Here is a 20540-nt window from a genome sequence, read left to right as displayed (position 1 = left end):
ATCCTAGTATCTGTTGTTCTGCCTGATGAGTCATGAGGACTCTGGGGGGCCCGGGGTCCTGTCTTGGGCTTCCTAACGCACTAAGGGAACGGGTGAGGGAGAACACAGGTCCTTGCAGATGAAGGCTCGCGTGCTTTCTAGTTCACGGCAGGTCTGAGAGCTTTGGCCGGTTTTTTGAGAATGGAAAGGATCGAGTCTGAGTAGCACATGAGGCAGCTTCTGGAGTCCGTCAGTACCGCCCTGTTTCTGGTGGGGTCCCAGTCTGCCTGAGGGGTCAAGGGTGAGGACTGCACGAGCAGAGCAGGGAAGCACCCCAGTGCTCACGGGCAGTGCCGTGGCAAGAACTCTCCCCTACCAGGCCCTCTGGGAAATCTAGTATCCTAGGGATAGGGTTTTGTAATGAGCAGCTTGTCTAGAGTCTGTTTCTCTTGACAGGGTAGGGAGCAGGGTAAGCAGTGGCTTCCTCTCACAGGAAGAACTGAACAGTGACTTGCCGAGGCCTGCCCCCTGCTGGAGGTTCAGAGCTGGTGCTCTAAACCAGTGCTGTCCAAGTAGGAACACAACCGAGCCACCGGTGTCCTTTCACATTTTCTGGAAGCTACGTTAAAGTAGAAGGAAACCTAGAAAAGTTAATTTCAGGCAGTTTGTCTTATTTAATTTGGTATGTCTGTGTTCAGAATACCGTTTCAGCAAGTGATAACGAAAAACGTAAGACGTTTTGCGTTATCGTTCTTGTTGCTATCGTGTCTTTGGAATCTGGCGCTTATCTTCTACTTAGAGCCCCTCTCCGTTTGCACCAGCTGCATTTCAAGCCTCAGTAGCCACATGTGGCCAGTGACCATCGCCTTGCACAGCCCAGCTCTAAACGCCCTAGTAAAAACCCAAAGCAAACCAAGATGGTACATTTCAGCTCCCCGTTACAAACGTTTTGAAAGCATCGGTATCCTCCCCAATCTAAAAACTAAGTCTCGGTGGGTTAAAAATGAGTGTTGATGGACACCTGGGTGGCTCTGTCGGTGGAGCTTCCAACTCTTGATTTCACCCTCAGGCCACGATCTCAACGGGTCGTGGGCTCGAGCCCCACTTTGAGCTCTGTGCCGACACTGCAGAGCCTGCTTGGGATTCACTCTCTCCCTCTCTCCCCCATTCGTTCTTTCTCCTTCTCTCTCTCTCAAAATAAATAAACTTTTAAAAAAAAAGATGGTGGAAAAACCATACCAGAGTCAAATTTGGGTAGTCAGAAAGTAAAACTCAAGATGAATTTTAAGGACCCGGTTAACCCAGATGAAGGCATCGGCCACTCCTTCTTGCCCAGACAGCTGCAGCTCGTTGGCCAGGGTTGGGGCCTCGAGCTTCTGGGCGGCCCCTGGGTCCACACCGTGGTGCCAGTCATGCCTGGGCCTCGGCCAGCCTCCCCTGAGATGCCTGTGCTCTTTTTCTTCCCTTCCTTCCTTCAGCTCTGTTTTCCCACTTCGCAGACACCTTTCTGTCCATCTAGACACATGTGTTCCCAGCCATCCGTTCCACGTTTGGAAGCATGCTTGCTCCTCCACCCAGATTTGTCTATTAGCAACATTCTGCCCCATTTGGTCCTGTTTTATTTTATAGATGTGTGTGCGCGTTTGTTTGTTTGTTTGTTTGTTTTTCCTCCTTGAACCATTCGGGAGTAAGTTGCTCACGTTTTGGTTCTTTACCCTGAAGTCCTTCCTTACACGCTCTGTTTTTTTATAGTCAGGTTTGGCAAGGTATAGTTTGTATCCAGTAAAATTCCTCCCATTTAGTGTAAAGTTCTATGAGTTCTGACAAACACAGAGTCATGTAGCCATCCCAAAATGTAGATTGAGGAAATTCAGTCTTCCATTGCCCCCAGAACCCTGCCCCTGTAGACTCAGTGCTCCTCCATTTTCCAGCCTTTGGCATCACTGCTCTGTTTTCTGTCTCTATAGTTTGTGTTTTCGAGAATGTTCTCTGAATAGGCGTATCCAGTAAAGAGCTTTGAAACACACGTACGTGTGTCCATAACCTCTTGAATCTGCTTTTTTTCACCAGGCATAGTGCATCTGTTGAGAATAGTTGTTGAGGGTAGTTCGTTGCTGTTTGTTGGTGAGTACGAGTCCGTTGTAATGGATGGTCTTAAATTTGTCTAGTTATCAACTGAAGGAGATTTGGATTGTTTCTAGCGTGGGGCAGAAACTTAAGAATTTTCTAGCCAGCCAACCGACACAAGCTGATTTCTTTGCCTCGATGAGCCTTGGCTCACATACCTTTGCGTGTGAGTGCCCTATGCCGCTAAGAGGCTGCTCTGAACTTTCGGAAACTCTTGGCCTCAGTCAGGATCCATCCTGGTAGGGGAGGGCCCTGGTGTGTCTCGTCTGACGGAAAGGTCCTGGGAGTGCTCGTCTTTTCAGGCGGAGAGGCCCAGAGGGGACGCGCAGGAGGTCTGGAACAGACGTGTCCCTCTCGGCGTCTCTGAGCAAGGGCTGTACGGTTTGGGTTCGGCTTTCCTGGTGGGAACGCGGTTTTAATGTGTTTTACGTGTCACCGTCCTGCCCTCTGATGTGGTTCGGCGCCTGCTTCCGCAGCGACGTGCGTGGCTCAGGGTGGGAGATGGAGGGTAGAGAGACGAGCGCGGGGAGCTGGTCTAGACGTGGAGCTGGGGTCTGGCGAGGGGTGAGGGGAGCTGAGTCCTGCAGCGGGGGGGCCGCGTCCTCCAGCTGGCCAGTAGGCTGGGACGGGAGACTCCCGCCTGGCGTGGGGCAGGAGATGGAGGCCCTGGTCCCGAGTAGCGCCCGGCGCATGCGGGGTGCTGGGCCGGCGCCAGCAGACGCTAGTGAAGACGGCACACAGGCTCGCTCTCCAGAGCCCGTGGTCTAATGGAGGAAGGGACGCTGGCTGGGTGTTCCCGACTGTTAAGTGGTACAGAGAAGCGCACGCGACAGGCATGTCTGGTCTCCAGAGGCCATCAGAGGCTGGTGGCAGGAGGCGACCCAAAGGAAGAGCAGCCGTCGGGCAGAGGAGGCAGCGCTTGCAAGGATGGAACGATAGGGCGTCTGGGTGTGAGCTCGGGAGGCCAAGGGAGTGTGACCTCTCCGGTGGCCAGAGCTTGCCACCCCCTCCACAGGAGGGGAGGAAGCTGAGGTCAAGGTTGTTCCTGGTTAATGAGGTATAACCTTGTTAGGTTCTGCCTTCTGCCTGAGGGCATCGAGTTGCCGCTGACGGAAGGACCTAGCTTTGTGATTGATGTGTGCTAGGTCAGTGTGCAGGGGACGGTGGGAGGGAGACCAGAGACCAGGTAGGAGGCTGGGGCAGAGTCCTGGCCAGAGGCAGCGGGGCCCAGGACAGAGGGCGGATGGGCCGCTTGGGAGGTCCAGGCAGTAGCTTGGGAACAGTGTGTAGGAGAGAGACCCCAGATCGTGGCTCGGGGTTCAGGAAGTAGAGGGGGGGGTCCCTCACTCAGAGAGCCACGCTTGTGGCCAGTGGAGAAGGCACGTGGGGTGAAGTGTGCCCGGGTGGAGCTGAACACCTACCCGCAGCTCTCCAGATGGAGGAGTCTCCCCAGCCCCGTGCTGGCACTGACTGAAGGCTTCGGGGCGGGCAGGGCCTTGGAGCCAGGGAGGGGGGGTGGAGGCAGGGTGCCGGGGAGACCCACTGGAGAGGAACATCAAAGACCGGGGTCAGGGTGTCCAAGGCCTTAACTCTCTCATCCCCCCACGCGCCCCCCCCACCCCTCACCCCTCCCATCCTCCGTGGTCCTGATGTTAACCGGCTGTTCTCTGGAGCCCAGGGAATGCAGGGGGAGGTGCATTTGTCCGTTTTCCTCGCTCATCGATCCAACAAATGTGCGTCCGTGCCTAGCTTCTGCCGGGCACTGTCCTGGGCCCTGGGGGACGCAGTGGCGAGGAGACGGGGTCCAGTCATTGGGCAGATCCTGATGATGCACCGGGATCGCGGAAGTGGAGGGAATGTACAAGGAGCCCAGGGGCTCTGCAGACAGGCTGCCATTCACGGGAGCCTCGGTGAGGCAACCCTGTGCTGGTCCCAAGGTGAGTGGTAGGAAGAAAAGAGTGAGAGGCATGTGCTGAGCAGGGGACACGGCACAGGCAGCAGCCACGTGCTCGGTCGAGAAGCAGAGGGGGCCCAGGGGCCAGTACGCCAGGCGGGAAGTGGACCGAGCTTCAGGGCGGTGAAGCATGCAGGGCCGGGGCCTGCCTCACCGCTGAAAGGCACTGCTGGTTCGGGGCAGGGTCGCCCACACCGTCCCAGGCACCTGTTAAGATGCGGTTCCGGTTCAGCAGGTCGCCCTGTGCTGCTCGTTCACGCTCAGACCACTCCTCGAGTAGCGGGGCTCTAAGGGACAGATGTTTTCTGTCAATTAGCTGTTCGAGTATTCCGGCACCCTTGAAGCCATGTTCCTCCTAGACCCTGCTGTCCCCGGGTGCAGGTACCATTCCTGACAGGAGAGAGAAGAGCCGAGACCGGCCTGACATGCACCTGGAGACCCTGCTCCCACCACCCACGCTCCCGCCATCGCTGCGGGGAGGGAGGAACGGCGGGGGGGGGGGCGGACTTGAGCGGTGCTGGGGCTGGGATGCTAGCTGCTAGCTGCTGAAGCATCTCTGAGTCCCATGTTAGGATCCACGAAGGCATCTGTGCTGAGGTCCCTAAGGTGGCCCGGGCCCAGGTTCAGTCGTTTCCTGGCAGGGGGCGGGGGCAGTCCCAGGACCAAACATGTAGCCACAGTGGGCCAAGGCTGGAGAAAGCAGGCGTGAGCGTCCAAGAGTCCTTGCCCCTTGTGGAGTCACAAGGACCGTGCTTAATCCTCAGGTTGTGACAGCACTTGTGGAATGTTCTATACCAGGGATGCCCAAGGGACTCAGTGCTCAGGGTGGCGCCTCTGCCTGGCATGTACCAAAATTCCAGAATCCCAGAAGGAGAGGGTGTGTTTCGGCAGAAAGCACATCATTTATTTTTTTTTAATTTTTTTTTCAACGTTTTTTATTTATTTTTGGGACAGAGAGAGACAGAGCATGAACGGGGGAGGGGCAGAGAGAGAGGGAGACACAGAATCGGAAACAGGCTCCAGGCTCCGAGCCATCAGCCCAGAGCCCGACGCGGAGCTCGAACTCACGGACCGCGAGATCGTGACCCGAGCTGAAGTCGGATGCTTAACCGACTGCGCCACCCAGGCGCCCCAGAAAGCACATCATTTATATAAACAGTTTGGGCACGGGACAGTAGGGTATTAGGTATAAAGTAGGTGATACGTGGTACAATGTGGGTAAACCTGGCATTTATTAAAATGTTTTATTTATCTTTGAGAGAGCGCAAATGGGGGAGGGGTGGGGGAGGCGGGGACAGAGGATCCGAAGCAGGCTCTGCGCTGACAGCAGTGAGTCTGACGTGGGGCTCGAACTCCTGAACCCTGAGATCATGACCTGAGCCGAAGTCTGACCATCAACTGACAGCCACCCAGGCGCCCTGAACCTGGCAAACGTGTTGAGCGAGAGAAGCCAGTCGCAAAAGGCCGGGCAGTGTATGCTTTAATGAACTCTCCAGAATAGGCAGGTCATAGACATGGCAAGCAGATTAGTGGTTGCTGGGGCCCCGGACGAGGGGGAAGGGGAGTGACTGCTAATAGGTATGGGCCCTCCTTTTGGGGTGATGGGGAAGTTCCGGAACCAGATAGAGGTGGTGGTTGTACATCCTCATGACTACTTGATGCCATTGAATTATACAGTTTAAGGGGAGAAAAACAGGTGTCTTTTTTTTTTTTTTTTTTTTTTTCAACGTTTATTTATTTTTGGGACAGAGAGAGACAGAGCATGAACGGGGGAGGGGCAGAGAGAGAGGGAGACACAGAATCGGAAACAGCCTCCAGGCTCTGAGCCATCAGCCCAGAGCCCGACGTGGGGCTCGAACTCACGAACCGCGAGATCGTGACCTGGCTGAAGTCGGACGCTCAACCGACTGCGCCACCCAGGCGCCCCTGGGTGTCTTGGTGCAAACAGGAGTGTCTGCCCCCTTCCCTGCCCCAGCTGGTCACAGAGCAGAGGCAGCAGTGGTGTGGGATGATGACTTCCGTGCCTCATGGCATGATGGTCGCGGGGTCCTTGTGTTTTAGGGTTCTCAGAAAGTTCAGTTTCCCGCGCGGGAGGCCTAGTCCCTACCTCATCCCGGTCTATCCCCTCCCCCGCTTTGTTCTCACCGGCAGATGTTGGCTGATGACGCAGAGGCGGGCGCTGAGGACGAGAAGGAAGTGGAGGAACTGAAGAAGCAGGGCATCAACCCCCTGCCCAAACCCCCCCCTGGTGTGGGCCTCCTGCCCACCCCTCCTCGGCCCCCCGGTCCCCCGGCCCCGACCTCTCCCAACGGCAGGCCCATGCAGGGCGGCCCCCCGCCCCCACCCCCACCTCCCCCTCCGCCTCCCGGGCCCCCCCAGATGCCCATGCCTGTGCACGAGCCGCTGTCCCCACAGCAGCTGCAGCAGCAGCAGGACATGTACAACAAGAAGATCCCCTCCTTGTTTGAGATCGTGGTGCGGCCCACAGGACAGTTGGCTGAGAAGCTGGGTGTGAGGTGAGTGCCCCAGGGCCCCAGATTCCGTGTGGTGGGGCTGGTCTGGCCTCAGCCGGGCTCCTCTGTGCCGGGGGTCTCCCTGCGAGCCTGGTCTGGAGCCCTCCGTGACCAGCCTCACGGATGCCACCGTGTCTCCTCGAGGGCATGGCTACCATGCATGCTTGGCAGCCCCTCACAGGTGCATTTCTTCCTCCTAGGTTCCCTGGACCCGGAGGACCCCCGGGGCCAATGGGCCCCGGGCCCAACATGGGCCCCCCAGGGCCAATGGGGGGCCCAATGCATCCCGACATGCATCCCGACATGCACCCGGACATGCACCCTGATATGCACCCCGACATGCACCCCGACATGCCGATGGGTCCTGGCATGAACCCTGGCCCGCCCATGGGCCCCGGTGGCCCCCCAATGATGCCCTATGGTCCTGGAGACTCCCCACACTCTGGAATGATGCCCCCCATCCCGCCATCTCAGAACTTCTATGAAAACTTTTACCAGCAGCAGGAGGGCATGGAGACGGAGCCCGGACTCATCGGGGACGCAGGTGCGCGGGGGGCCGGGCGGGGGCTGGGAGGGGCCGCTGCGGCTCGCACAGGGGAGTGTCATCGGGGACTTGGCTTTCCTCCTTGGTCCGAGTCTTTGGAAGCATGAATCCGACTCCATCTCTGTCCCGTGAGTGGTTGAACGTTTTCAGTGACGGGATTCACCACCCCGTAGAGGTTGAAGGGAGTCCTGTGACGTGATGAGTCTGGTTTACTTGATTGTCGCTTGCTCTGCCTGGAAGCCCGAGGGGCGGGTGCGGGGTGGCATTGGGCTTTGAGGCCAAAGCACCTTCTCCAGTGTGGGCTCCTTCCGGACGGTCCCTGGCTTGGAGCTGCTGGTGTTCTATCGACTGACCGTCTTCCTTCCGTCTTTCCTTCCCTCCTGGCTGAAACAAGAATGCGTCCTGGTAACAGCTTCAGCGTCTGACAGGGTGCTGGCCGGCCCATGGCGCTGCATCCCTGGGAAGTCACATGCCGCCTTCGGGAAGGCTGGGATGTGCCCACTGCTGCCAGGCCTGGGGTCAGAGCAAGCAGGGCAGCCGTAGGCCTTGCCTCAGCTGCATTTTAGTTCAGGGAAGCAGACAGGAGACGTGTAAATAAACACATACGCTCGTCTCAGCAGAGATGGTTTCTCGGAAAAGTAAAAAGGAGAGCTTGTGGCAGACGGTCGGGGCAGAGGCAGGTTGGGAGTGGCTGTGCCGCGTGGGGATGGCCAGCAGAGGCCTCTCTGAGAAGGGAGTGTGAGTTGGGATGTGAAGGGGAAGAGGCCAAGGGGCAGAGACCCCGGTCCGTCGGCTCGGTTGAGAAAAGTAAGGGCAGCCGTGTAACTTGGGAAAGGGAAGGCACAGAAGTCCCAGCGTGGGGACTCCGACGGCCCCGGTGAGGTGGCCTCATTGGAAGAATGGTAGGGTATAGGCAGAGGCATTCGAGGGGGTGGATAGTAGGTGTTGGAGTGGAATCAGGGAAGTTTCTGGAATGCTCTGGAGTTGTCCTGGGCAGAGCTGGCCGTGACGGGGCAGGAAGTAGCGAGTTTGGAGAAAACGCCGTGGGGCCTACGTTCCTCCTCGTGCACATGTTATAAGACAGGAAGGAGCAAATGGGGACGCCGGCCTCGAGGCAGGGTCACCTGGGCGGATGCTCACGCCGTCCCTGATGCCGGAACGTCCTGCTGGAGAGAGCCAAGTTGTGGGTGCTCAGCACCCACAAGAGATCACTTCAGCCGCCCTGTTAAGCAAGAGATGCCCATTTGACAGCCGTGGGGAAACTTCGTGGGGCATCAGGGAGACCACCAGGCTGGGGGTCAGTGTGAGCCTCCCGCGTCTCGGTGGTGCTCGGAGCCACGGAGCAGTGTTTGCGGCAAGGAGCGGGAGCTTTGGAAGCGGGAGTGAGAAAGGCAGGCTGTGTGAGGGAGGTGCCGTGGTTCCCACGGGCCCCTCCTCCTTTCGTAACCGTGTAGAACGTGCATGGAAAAAGGCCTGGGTGCGGAGGAAAACCAAGTCTGGCGAGCTGTTCACAGTAGGTGCCTCTAAAGTAATTCACCCCTATTTCCTTATCCGGAAATCTATGCATTTGAAGTGTGCCCGCCCAGTGGTGGTTACTATATTCAGTCGTACGGCCGACGAGTAGTTTGTTCTGTGCAGGGGCACTGGGACTGTTGTTCACGGCGTGTGCCCGGCACCGCGCTGGGCTCCTGCCCCATAGTGCAGGTTTGCCCACGAAGTTCAGGGGCTAGAAGAAGGTGGCCTTTCACTCTTTCCTTCATATGCTTTGTGTATGAAATATTTACAAATCGCGTTAAGCCTTTTAGTTTCTATTAAGTTACAGACTATCCTCTTGGTAGCACTGGCCACATTTCAGATGCTCAGTAGCCCCGTGGAGGATAGTGGTAGCCAGGTCGCACTGTGCAGATACGGAATATTTCATCATTGCAGAACGTTCTACGTGTGGGGCGGCGCTGACTACACGTTCTCTGTCTGCACACACGCACGCATGCACACACAGTCCCCACGTGCAGCAGGCCCCTGCCTGCCCTTCAGGAGTGAAGGCAGACCCCGACCCTCGAGCCCTGTGCTTCCTAGACGCCATGTGAGAGAGACACACCCCCCCCCGCCCCCGCCCTTAAATGCAACCGCACGCTCGTGAGCATTTGCAGAGTTCAGGACCCCGTAAAGGAGGGAGGGAGAAGGAGGAATCACCCGTGAGCCTCTGGATTGACACGTGGCCATAGCAACATTTCCGTTATTTCCTTTTATTTACAAGTCTTTGGTCACCGTGGCCGAGCTCATATTACGAGCTCTCTACGAGATGCAGTGTTTTTCTTTTCTGATTATTACAAAGAAATCATGAAAAGAGGGCGCATGGCTGGCGTAGTCGCAAGAGCGCGTGACTCTTGATCTTGGAGTTGTGAGTTCAAGCCTCACGTCGGGGGTAGAGCTTACCTAAATAAATAAAACTTAAAAAAAGAGGAAAAAAGAAACCATAAGCTGAATGCCCCTCACCGGTAATTAGAACAGATCAGAAGCACGTGGGGGCCCCTCTCTCCCGAGTCTCGCTCCCAGAGGACTGTTTTCTGTCTGTCTGCAAAGCCTTTTCGTTGCATTTCGTAAACATGTGTACGACGTTGCGTCTTGTTTTCACTTCATGAGCATTTGCCCCCCCACATCACTAAATCGTGCTGTGAACCCCATTTTTCAGTGGCTGCATCCTGGGTGGGGAGACCCCCGTTGGCTGCTCCGTCCCCTGCTGTTGGGCCTTCTGTGGGGACCCTCCTGGGGAGGGTAGGAAGGGACGGGCCGCACATCGTCACCCATTGCCATCAGGGGGTGGGGGTTCTCCAGTTAAGGGCGCGCAGGTGGGATGGATCTGGTGCCGCAAGGCCCTTCCCGACACGAGCCCTCGGTTCTTCCCTGCCACAGAGGACTACGGGCACTACGAAGAGCTGCCGGGGGAGCCTGGGGAGCACCTCTTCCCCGAGCACCCTCTGGAGCCCGACAGCTTCTCTGAGGGAGGGCCCCCAGGCCGGCCGAAGCCGGGCGCCGGTGTCCCCGACTTCCTGCCCTCAGCCCAGAGGGCCCTGTACCTGAGGATCCAGCAGAAGCAGCAGGAGGAGGAGGAGAGAGCGAGGAGGCTGGCTGAGAGCAGCAAGCAGGACCGGGAGAATGAGGAAGGCATGTGTCCTCCCCAGGGGCAGGGGCTTCCCCTGACAGGCACAGGCCCCCCAGGCCGCTGTGCCGTGGAGAGGTGGGGAAGGCCTAGCTGGGTTTTGTGTCGGAAAGGAGCTTGTGGCCAGAGAGGACCCCTGCCCAGGGCCGTGGAGCCGGGCTGGAGCCGCTGCATCGCATGTCCCTGAGGAAATTGGAAGTCAGGGCTGCCTTTCTGTATCTTGGGGGTCGAGAGAGACCCTGATCCCATTGAGGAGGGAGGTGGGCTGGTCCCTGGAGGAGACAGCAGCCAATAGGATTTCCCTTCTGAGCCCTTAGAGAGGAGGCTCACCGCTCTCCTTTGCCTAGACCATGCTCTCAGGAAGTCAGCAGATGACAGCCAGTTGCTGACATAAACCAGTAATAAGCACAGTCCCAGCTGCCAGGTCACTTGGTGCCACACAGCGGATCTGATGGCATCCAGCCCAGGAGGAAATGGGGCGGACAAATGGTGTCTAGAACCAGGAGCTGGAGCCTGGGAGCAGGTGGGGACAGTGGGAAGAGGGGGCCACACCCTCCCTCGGTGGCTCCGGTGTCACCTGCCCAGAAGGTTGGACTTGGGCCAATTTCTGAGTCTGCCCACCTGGCCCCGTCTCTTACCAGCCGGTGACTGGTAACCTTCGCCGGGATATGGTAACGCTTCGAGGGGCCTGGGGGCCAGTGTCTGTGAGCCCCAAGCGCAGAAAGAGCGGAGTCAGTGCTAGGTGCTCCCAGGCGCCCAGGGCAGGGCCTGCCATGCTGGGACCTGAGCCCATGGCAGGTGAGGACGAGGTGTCGGAGCCCCGGGCTGGGATCCTGAGCTCAGTCCTCGCTCTGTCCTCGATCTCAAGGTACCGTCCGTGCCTCCGCTTTCTCGTCTGTCAAATGGGCGTGATAGTAACACTGCCTTCTGGGTGGTCATGAGAATTAATAAGATAGAGCACATGGGGAAGGATCCAGAAACAGTAGCCAGTGATCTCCCAGGCTTGGTGCTCAGCCCACCTGAGTTTCGTGGCTGTTCGTAGCAGCCCGCAGAGGGAGGGGTTTTTAGGAAAGGAGAAACTGAGGTTCTGAGAGGTAAGAGGCAGAGGAGCCGTTCACCCAGCGGGCCACTGTGGGTCTGCGGACTGGTGGCGGTGGCGGTGGCCGCTCATCTTCCTGCACCTCTGTTCTTGCTCAGGTGACACCGGAAACTGGTACTCAAGTGATGAGGATGAGGGCGGGAGCAGCGTCACCTCCATTCTTAAGACCCTGAGACAGCAGACGTCCAGCAGACCCCAGGCTTCCGTCGGGGACCTGAGCAACAGCGGGCTGGGGGATCCCCGCCTCCAGAAAGGACACCCCGCGGGAGGCCGGCTGGCCGACCCTCGCCTCAGCCGGGACCCCAGACTCACCCGCCATGCCGAGGCTTCCAGCGGGTCTGGCCCAGGAGACGTGGGGCCCTCCGACCCTCGGCTGGCTCGCTCCCTGCCCAACCCAAAGCCCGAAGGCGGCCTTCATTCCAGCCCTGCAGGCCCCAGCGGCTCCAAAGGGTCTGGACCACCCCCTGCAGAAGAGGAGGAAGGGGAGCGGGCCCTGCGGGAGAAGGCCATGACCATTCCCCTGGACCCTCTCCCTGGGCCCCCGTTGCGGGACCCACGGTCACAGCTGCAGCAGTTCAGCCACATCAAGAAGGACGTGACCCTGAGCAAGCCGAGCTTCGCCCGCACTGTGCTCTGGAATCCTGAGGACCTGATCCCCCTGCCCATCCCCAAGCAGGACGCGGTGCCCCCCGTCCCCGCAGCCCTGCAGTCCATGCCCACCCTGGATCCCAGGCTGCACCGAGGCGCTGCCACGGGACCTCCCAACCCCCGACAGCGCCTGGGCGCCTCCACAGACCCCGGCGCGTCCAGCTCCAACCTGCCCGACTTCGAGCTCCTCTCTCGCATCCTTAAGACTGTTAATGCCACCGGCCCCTCGGCGGCCCCTGGCTCCAGCGACAAGCCCAGTGACCCCCGGGTGCGGAAGGCACCCACCGACCCTCGGCTCCAGAAACCAGCAGACTCTGCTGCCTCCTCCCGGGCTGCCAAGCCCGGCCCCGCCGAAGCACCCTCTCCAGCCGCCAGCCCCAGCGGGGAGTCCTCCCCACCAGCCACCGCCCCCTATGACCCCCGAGTGCTGGCTGCCGGCGGGCTGGGCCAGGGCAGCGGGAGTGGGCAGAGCAGCGTGCTGAGTGGCATCAGCCTCTACGACCCCAGGACTCCCAACGCAGGTGGCAAAACTGCGGAGCCAGCCGCCGATGCGGGCACCCAGCCCAAAGGCCCTGAGGGCAATGGCAAGAGCTCGGCCGCCAAGGCCAAGGAGCCCCCGTTCGTCCGCAAGTCCGCCCTGGAACAGCCTGAGTCCGGGAAGCCCGGTGCAGACGGGGGCACTGCCACAGCCACAGACCGATACAACAGTTACAACCGCCCCCGGCCCAAGGCCTCCGCGGCCCCCACCGCCACACCGGGCGCCCCGCCACCAGAGGGCGCCCCGCCCCAGCCTGGCGTGCACAACCTGCCTGTGCCCACCCTCTTTGGGACTGTGAAACAGACGCCCAAGACGGGCTCTGGAAGCCCATTTGCTGGCAACAGCCCAGCCCGCGAGGGCGAGCAGGACGCGGGGTCCCTGAAAGATGTTTTTAAAGGCTTTGACCCCACTGCCTCCCCCTTTTGCCAGTAGTGTTAAGCTGGAGTCAAGCGCTCCCCGCACCCCACCCTTCCCAGGGCAATATTTAAGGGTAGCAACCAGAGTTGGGAACTTGGGGGGAGGGGGGCTCTGGGTGATTCCCCCCCCCCTTTTTTTCTGTCCCTCCCCTTTTGTCTCTTTCTTTTTTAATAGTACTTTCTTTGCAACGTATAAATTGTATATAACCATTTTCAGTCAGTTCTGGTCAGTGCTGCGGGGCTCCCAGGCTCCCGCCAAGGAAACCTACTTGTGCACATGAACAGTTGGAAGTCCCCGGGGCCTCAGCCCCAGCGGGCCCTTCCTCTGGCCAGGCTCAGTTATCAGGGACTCTCTGAAGGCTGGAGCCCCAGTCTGGTGGCTGGAGGTCCAGTGGGTTTTCTGGGCAAAGCTGGGCCCCTCCTCCTCCCCACCCCCCTCCCCCCCCCCCCCCCCCGCCCACACCCGAGGACAAAGGGAACAGTAGGTGTCAGAAGGCACCGAACGCTGCTCACCCCGTGTGAGCAAGGAGAGATGAAGCCGAGACCGTGGGGAGACCCTGCGTCGAAGCAGGTCCAGGCAATTCTAGAACCCCATCCCCTCTGCAGTGGGCCGGCCCCGACGATCCGCTTCAGGGGCCCGGGGAAGGAAAGAATTTGAAAGAAAGGCAGAGAGCCCTTGGAAGCTGTCTGAGCTGGGAGAGGCACAGCCATTTCTGCTCCCGTCTCCTGTGGATTCGCACACTGGCTTCCCTGCTGCCTCCGTCCAGAGTTCGTCCTCAGACCTGTGCCCTCCGCCCACATCAGAAGACTCCAGGGTGAGAGACGAACCTGGAGACGGCAGGGCTGGTGTGGGGCGGCATCCCCCAAAAGCTGCCTCCAGGAGGCAGCCTGCGCAGACCGCGTGTTTTCTGTCAGTATTAGCTCTCGTTTTGTCCCGTCGCGGCCACACCGTCCTCCCCTCAGCCCGGGGTCTTTCCTGGTCCCCCAAAGCCAGAGCACCCAGTGTGCCGGCCCCAGCCCCTCTGGGGACAGCTCAAGGATCCGTGGCATGGCCGCTCCGCCAGGCTCCCGACAAGAGCCCCGGGGGGTTCTTGCAAAGTGTTTCTGTTCTCCGCTTGCTTTGAACCTCCTCCCGCCGCGTCTGATGTAGGGCCCGTGGTTTTAGTGTGTTTTTCTTCCCAGCTAACAGGCGCACGGGTTCAGAGGTATGTCACAGTGTTGGATTTGGGGGGCTTGAGGAGAGGGCAGGAGACTAGCCAGGGCAGGGTGGGGGGCCGCTGGGCCTTCTCTAGGAGTGAACTGGCAGGACCCCCACTTGCAGGTGGAGGGCGTGGAACCAGAAGCCTGCATCCTGCTCCCCTCCTCCGGCTGAGCCGGGATGGGAGCAGAGACATCTGCACTGGACTCCCCCCCCCGCCCACCTGCCCCAGGCCCCTGGCTGAGGTCCAGCCCCATCCACAGAGCTCCAGAAAAGGCTCACCCTGTGGATGGGACCTGGGGAGGCCGGCCCATGGCTCCGGGGTCCTTCCTACCTGTGCATAAGCAGGTGCTGGCCATCTCTTGCCTTGCTCATGTCCCATCACCCCAACTGCCTTGCTAAAGGCCCCCATCTCTTTCTTGCTAATAATGAAGAAAACTGGTGATCCAGCCAGAGGGTTCCCCTCCCACCACCTTGGGGTGGGAGGTGAATGAGGCTCCTGTACCAAACCCCTCTCCCCCGGAAGAAAAACTGTCCAGTTTGGGGCTAGAAGCACGGGTGGGAAGAGGCAGCCCGCAGGGTCAGTGCGCCGTGATCAGGTTGGTTTGGTTCGTCTCTGTCTATTTCTTTTTGTGGATTTTAAACAATCATTAGTGAGATTTTTCTTCAGCCACCGGTGTTGGCCTTGAAGCAAAGGGCTGCGGCCCTTGATGTTTGTAAAATAAGTAAAGATACACAGTGTGGCTGTGGGTTTTTTGTTTTTTGGTTTTTTTTTTTTTTCCTTCTCTCTCTCCCTCCTTTGAGAATTTTCTTTTGTAAAAGCAAAATTAAATACTTTTTTAAAACCGAAATCTGTGGATGAAATAGAAGCTGGAACCCTCCTCTAGGAATATTCAGCCTAAGAACCTCATGGGACTATGAATTCCCCCCAAAATTTTCATTTGCCATCAGGCCAAGCTTTTAAAAACAAAATGTTCTCTAACCAGGATTGTAACAAAAGTGTAAATATTACTTCAGAGTTGAAAGTTGATGGTGCAAATATGTATATAACGTACTGTATTTTTACAATGATCATCGCATGACTGTCCCAGCTCCCTTTTTGTACTCCTTCTCTGTCTTCCAGAAATGTCACCTGCCCTTTCTCCTGTGGTCTCTTAATCCAATAATTGTATTACTGCCATTAAAGGATGCAGTTATTTTAAAAACTCTGCGGTCTCGCCTCTCTCTGCCGCTCCCACCATCCCCCACCCTGGGAATGAGAAAACCTGGATCGGTTCTCACGGTGGCCGGCCCCCAGGGTGACATTCGTGATGACCTCATGGGATCGGGGCCTCCGAACCGCCTCTGCTTTCCTTAGTGGTTGGCACCTGCCTCCCACGGTTCCTGAACCCCCGCTTTGGGCCAGTCCCTGCATTCAGAGATACAGCGGCGAGCTGCACGGCCCTGCCCCCGTCCAGCCCACGGAAGGGGCCAGTGTGAACTTGCAAGACCCCCGGGCTGGCTCCTGGGGATGCGCCAAAATGGGAGCCCTGACCAGCACAGACTAAATGCGTGCGTCTCCTCACACCTGCTTTCCCACCACCACCCCCACCCAATGCCATGGTGTTAGGAGGTGAGGCCTTTGGGAGGTGATGAGGTCAGGAGGGTGGAGCCCTTCCACTGCTTGCTGGTCTAGGCTGCTAAGCTCTAAGTTCATGTCACAACCTCAGGATGCGATCTTTGAATTTCTTCCAATTCATCCATTACTGAGTAAGGTTGATTTCACCTGCAACTCAAAGTTCCCAACTCCCCTTGGCTTCAACAGCCAGGAGTCCAGCATTTCTGGAAGGCCAACAGGGCAGTTCAGGGTTGGTCAGCTTGGAGTGAGTTGTGAATTCACACAGGTCCTGACCGGTTTTCAGACTGTCGGTCACCCCCTTGTGATCGCAAGATGGCTAGAGCGCCCGACAGCCTTCGCCTCAGCCAAGTGTGGGAGCAGGGAAGGAATTCTGTAACCTTCTCAGGAGCAAGGGAACAGTTCTGGAAGTCCCTCAGGACCCTTCCTGTCCGGTCTTGTCAGCCAGGATCAGATTGTGCGCCCCGTCCTGTGTTGGTCCCAGGGAAGAGCAGAACAGAAGTCTTGTGTTTAGTCGTTAACAACGACAAAGATCCAGCATCCTGAGGCTGAGCCCACGAGGCTCTGTAAGGTGGGGGGAGGCACAGGGGTTGACAGTTACAGTGACAATACAGCCAGCAGTCAGGCATGGGCACGCACCCATGGTGCATCAGATCCTGTCGGCGACCCTGGGCTCCTGCTGAGGCGACCCACCGGCCTGGGGCAGGGCCCTGCAAGGGGAAGGGAGCTGGTGCCTGGGTCACGTTGGCAGGTCCCTTCGAGGATCTCCTCGAAGGCGGTGCTGCAGACACAGGGAGAGAATCTGGAGAGTCTGTGTTCAAGTAAGGTAGTGACTGGGTCATGCAGACCGGAGCCTAGAACCTTCTTTCTCGCGGGCGTAGGAAAGGGATTGGCTAGGGCGAGCCTGCTGGGATGACAAAGCAACGGGAGCAGGCAGCTGGGGAGCCAATAGACTTGAGACTTGGGGAGGAGATAGGGGTCGGTCACAGTCACACGTGGTGGGTGACCGCGAGGGATCAGAGAAGACGTCTGGTCAGCCCAGTGGAAGGCAGAGATGGCACCTCAGAGGAGGACGTGGTCTGGGAACTGGCCGAAAGCAGCTGTGGTCGCAGGCTGGGGGGCTCCTGCACAGAGCTGGTCAGGAGAGTTGCAGGAACGGGTGGCATCTCCAGAAGTGCATGAAGCCCTGAGTATCACTGTTGGAGGAAGAAATGGAGCCTGAGGACAGAAGTGACCATTGGGCACCGGCTGGTGATTGAGGCCAAGAGCTGTGTCAAGAGCCTTCCACTTTCACCCAATTCCTGGGGCATTAGGACCGGCAACCATGCCAGGTTGTCCTCAGGCACCTGACCCCGCCCACGGCCTGGATTCCACAGGTGTGAACATGGTACCATACACGCTTTATCACAGTTCAGCCATCTGCCCATCCCCCTCTCAGCCATCATATTTGGATGCATTTCAAAACAACTTGCAGGGGCGCCTGCGTGGCGCAGTCGGTTAAGCGTCCGACTTCAGCCAGGTCACGATCTCGCGGTCCCTGAGTTCGAGCCCCACGTCAGGCTCTGGGCTGATGGCTCGGAGCCTGGAGCCTGTTTCCGATTCTGTGTCTCCCTCTCTCTCTGCCCCTCCCCCGTTCATGCTCTGTCTCTCTCTGTCCCAAAAATAAATAAACGTTCAAAAAAAAAAGAAAATTTAAAAAAAAAAAACAACTTGCAGACATCAGAACGCAGAGTTCAATATTCACAGTCCTTTTTTTTTTTTTTTTTATGTTTATTTTTGAGAGAGACAGCGAGAGCAGTGTAGGGACAGAGAGAGAGGGAGACACAGAATCCGAAGCAGGCTCCAGGCCCTGAGCGGTCAGCACAGCCTGACGCGGGGCTCGAACTCACAGACTGCAAGATCATGACCTGAGCCGAAGCCGGATGCTTAACCGACTGAGCCACCCAGGTGCCCCTAGGATTACTTTTTTTTAAATGTTTATTTATATTGAGAGGAAGAGTGTGCTTGAGCGAGGGAGGGGCAAAGAGAGAGGTAGAACGAGAAAGAGAGAGAGAATCCCAAACGCAGAGCCTGACAGGGGAGGGACTTGAACTCACAAACTGTTAGGTCAGGACCTGAGCTGAAATCAAGGACCAGATGCTTCACCGACTGAGCCACCCAGGTTCCCCGTGAGGATCTGTTAAGACTAGTATAGAAACAACTGTTTAAGATGGGGAGTGTATCAGTTGTGTTAGTAAGGATGGGCAAGGTTATGCGGCAGAAACACAAACTCCCAGATCGCAGTGGCTCATTCATGGGTCGGCCGGAAGCTCTGCTCATCATAGCCACTGAGGAAGGGACCCGCGCTGAGGCTCCGCCCCTGAAACCACTTGGTGAGGGAAGGCGGAGGATAGCACCCCCCTTAACTGCTTCTTTCCCAAAGCCATGGACTTCACATCTGTTGCGTTTCATTGGCTAAAGCAGGTTCCAGCCAAACTTCCAGGGGTATCGGGAGGTGCTATTCTGCTGTGGGGCCAGAAGACGGACAACTGGAGCTGCTTGGAGACCAGCGCTAATGCCTCCACACCAGCCCTCCCAGGTTCTCCCAGGCATCCTCCTTGTCTGCAGGGGTCCTGCCACGGGCTACAGTAGCCAGCTGAGGAAGTATGGTGGCCTGGAGAAGGTGTCTTCCACTGCCCAGGAGCGTCGCTCACCCAAAGCCCCAGCACCTGAAATTCACCGCGACATTTGCATGGAGGCCACGCCCCGACAGGCCGCTCCAGCCAATGAGTGAGTGGGGTGGGGCTGGGGATGGCGTTCTCCGGGGGATCCGGGTGGAGAGAGCCGGAAAGCACTCAGGAGCTAGTCCTGGATCAGGGCCCCACCCTATCCCCTCATTTAAACGTAATTAATTACCTCCTTAAAGGTCCCCTCTCCAAATGCAGCCACACTAAAGGTTAGGGCTTCAACAAATGAAATTTTGAGAGGACACAATTCAATCCGTCGCACCCACCCTGCCCCATTCCACCATATCCCTCCAAAAGATGATTTGAAAGGCAAAATCTTTTAAGCATTCCTTCTTAATTTCTTCTGGTGGTTACTCTGTTTCTCTTAAACTGTGTCAGCTTTAGGTGTTTTTTTATCGACTTCCTGCTCCCTCCCCTCTTCCTTACTTTCTGGTTTGTCTTGTAACTTTACACACTATGACACATTCCCTGTGCCCTATTCTCTCAACCAGCACTGCCCATTAATTAGAATGTTCTGCAGGAATGGAAATGGACTCTCTCCTTGCTGTCCAGTATGGCAGCCGCTGGGCCCATGTAGAGACACTGAGCACTTAAGCCCAGGTACTGGATTTTAATTTTTGGTTAATGCGAATTTATATGTGCATAGGCCATGTAGGGGGGCCTGGGTGGCTCCGTTGGTTAAGTGACTGACTCTTGATCTCAAGATTGTGAGTTCAAGGGTGCCTGGGTGGCTCGGTCATTTAAGATCTGACTTTAGCTCGGGATATGATCTCACGGATCGTGAGTTTGAGCCCCGGATCAGGCTCTGTGCTGACAGCTTGGATCCTGGAGGCTGCCAAGGGCTCTGTGTCTCCCTCTCTCTCTGCCCCTCCGTTGCTCATGCTCTGTCTCAAAAATAAACATTAAAATTTTTTTTTTTAATTTTTTAAATTTAAAAAAAAAAAAAAAAGATTGTGGGTTTAAGCCCCATGCATTGGGCTCTGCGCTGAGTGTGAAGTTAAAAAAATAAATAAGGGGCACCTGGATGGCTCACTTGAGTGTCCAACTGTTGATTTCAGCTCAGGTCATGATACCAGAGTCCTGGGGATCAAGCCCTGTATGGGGCTCCAGGCTCAGCATGGGGTCTGCTTAAGATTCTCTCTCTCTTCCCCTGCCCCCTGACCCCACCACCGTTCACGGACTCTCTCTAAATAAATAAATAGGCCCATGTGCCCAGTGGCTGCCATGTGGGACAGCACAGCCCTAAATCCTACATACAGCACGGGACTTCCCAGCTCTTAAAGTGATCACAATTACCAATTTGCTTTCCCCTCCAGACCTCCCACCTCCTGGCAACTTGTATTCATGGTCAGGCTTGGTAACTGTGTTTGCCACCGTAATAAATTATCACAAACTTAAGGGGCTTAAAAATAATGCAAGTGTATCCTGTTATGGTCCTGAAAATCAGAAGTCTAAAATCAAGGTGTTAAGCAGGGTCGTGTTCTTCCTGGAGGGTCCAGGGGAGAATTCATTTCTTTGCCTTCTCCAGCTTCTAGAGTCCTCCTGCAGTGCTTGGCTCCTGGCCCCTTCCTTCTGTCCCTCTGACCTCTTGCTCCTGTTGTCACATCTCCCACTATTAACTGGCCCTCCGGCCTCCCTCTTGTAAAAGCTTTTAATGCGCCCCTAATTCCTGGAACCCAAGAACGCTACGGTATAGGGCAAAAGGAAATTTGCTGGTGGGATTAAGTAAGGGTCATGAGATGGGGACACAATCCTGCGTTATCTGGGTGGGCCTGATGTCATCACAAGGACCCTCAATAAATACGAGGCAGGAGGGGGGCACCTGGGTGGCTTAGCTGGTTAAGTATCTGACTGCGGCTCAGGTCATGATCTTGTGGTTTGTGAGCTTGGAGCCTGATTCGGATTCTGGGTGTGTGTATGTCTCTCTCTCTGCCCCTCCCCCACTCACACTCTGTCTCCTTCAGAAAGAAGGAAGGAAGGAAGGAAGGAAGGAAGGAAGGAAGGAAGGAAGGAAGGAAGGAAG

General features: G+C 57.1%; 1 protein-coding gene across 7 annotated transcripts in view; it reads left to right on the top strand.

Moving 5' to 3' along the window:
• ZC3H4 (zinc finger CCCH-type containing 4) overlaps positions 1-15382 on the top strand; it is a 45427-nt gene extending 30045 nt beyond the window's left edge. For 5 of the 7 annotated variants that reach the window (XM_040457506.1, XM_040457507.1, XM_040457509.1 and 2 more), the window contains 4 exons: positions 6212-6576; positions 6774-7117; positions 10031-10282; positions 11475-12994. In XM_040457506.1, the coding sequence (XP_040313440.1) occupies positions 6212-6576; positions 6774-7117; positions 10031-10282; positions 11475-12994 (2481 nt within the window). Of the gene's footprint in view, positions 1-6211; positions 6577-6773; positions 7118-10030; positions 10283-11474 lie in introns of all 7 variants that reach the window. The other 2 variants (XM_040457505.1, XM_040457512.1) reach the window with 2 other exon arrangements.
• Positions 15383-20540: the final 5158 nt, after the last annotated feature.

Source organism: Herpailurus yagouaroundi, unplaced genomic scaffold, assembly GCF_014898765.1.
Source record: "Herpailurus yagouaroundi ecotype Mexico unplaced genomic scaffold, PumYag 220, whole genome shotgun sequence".
Taxonomy (NCBI): domain Eukaryota; kingdom Metazoa; phylum Chordata; class Mammalia; order Carnivora; family Felidae; genus Herpailurus; species Herpailurus yagouaroundi.
The sequence above is the reverse complement of the archived record's forward strand: the minus strand, read 5'-3'. Positions and strand labels throughout refer to the sequence as shown.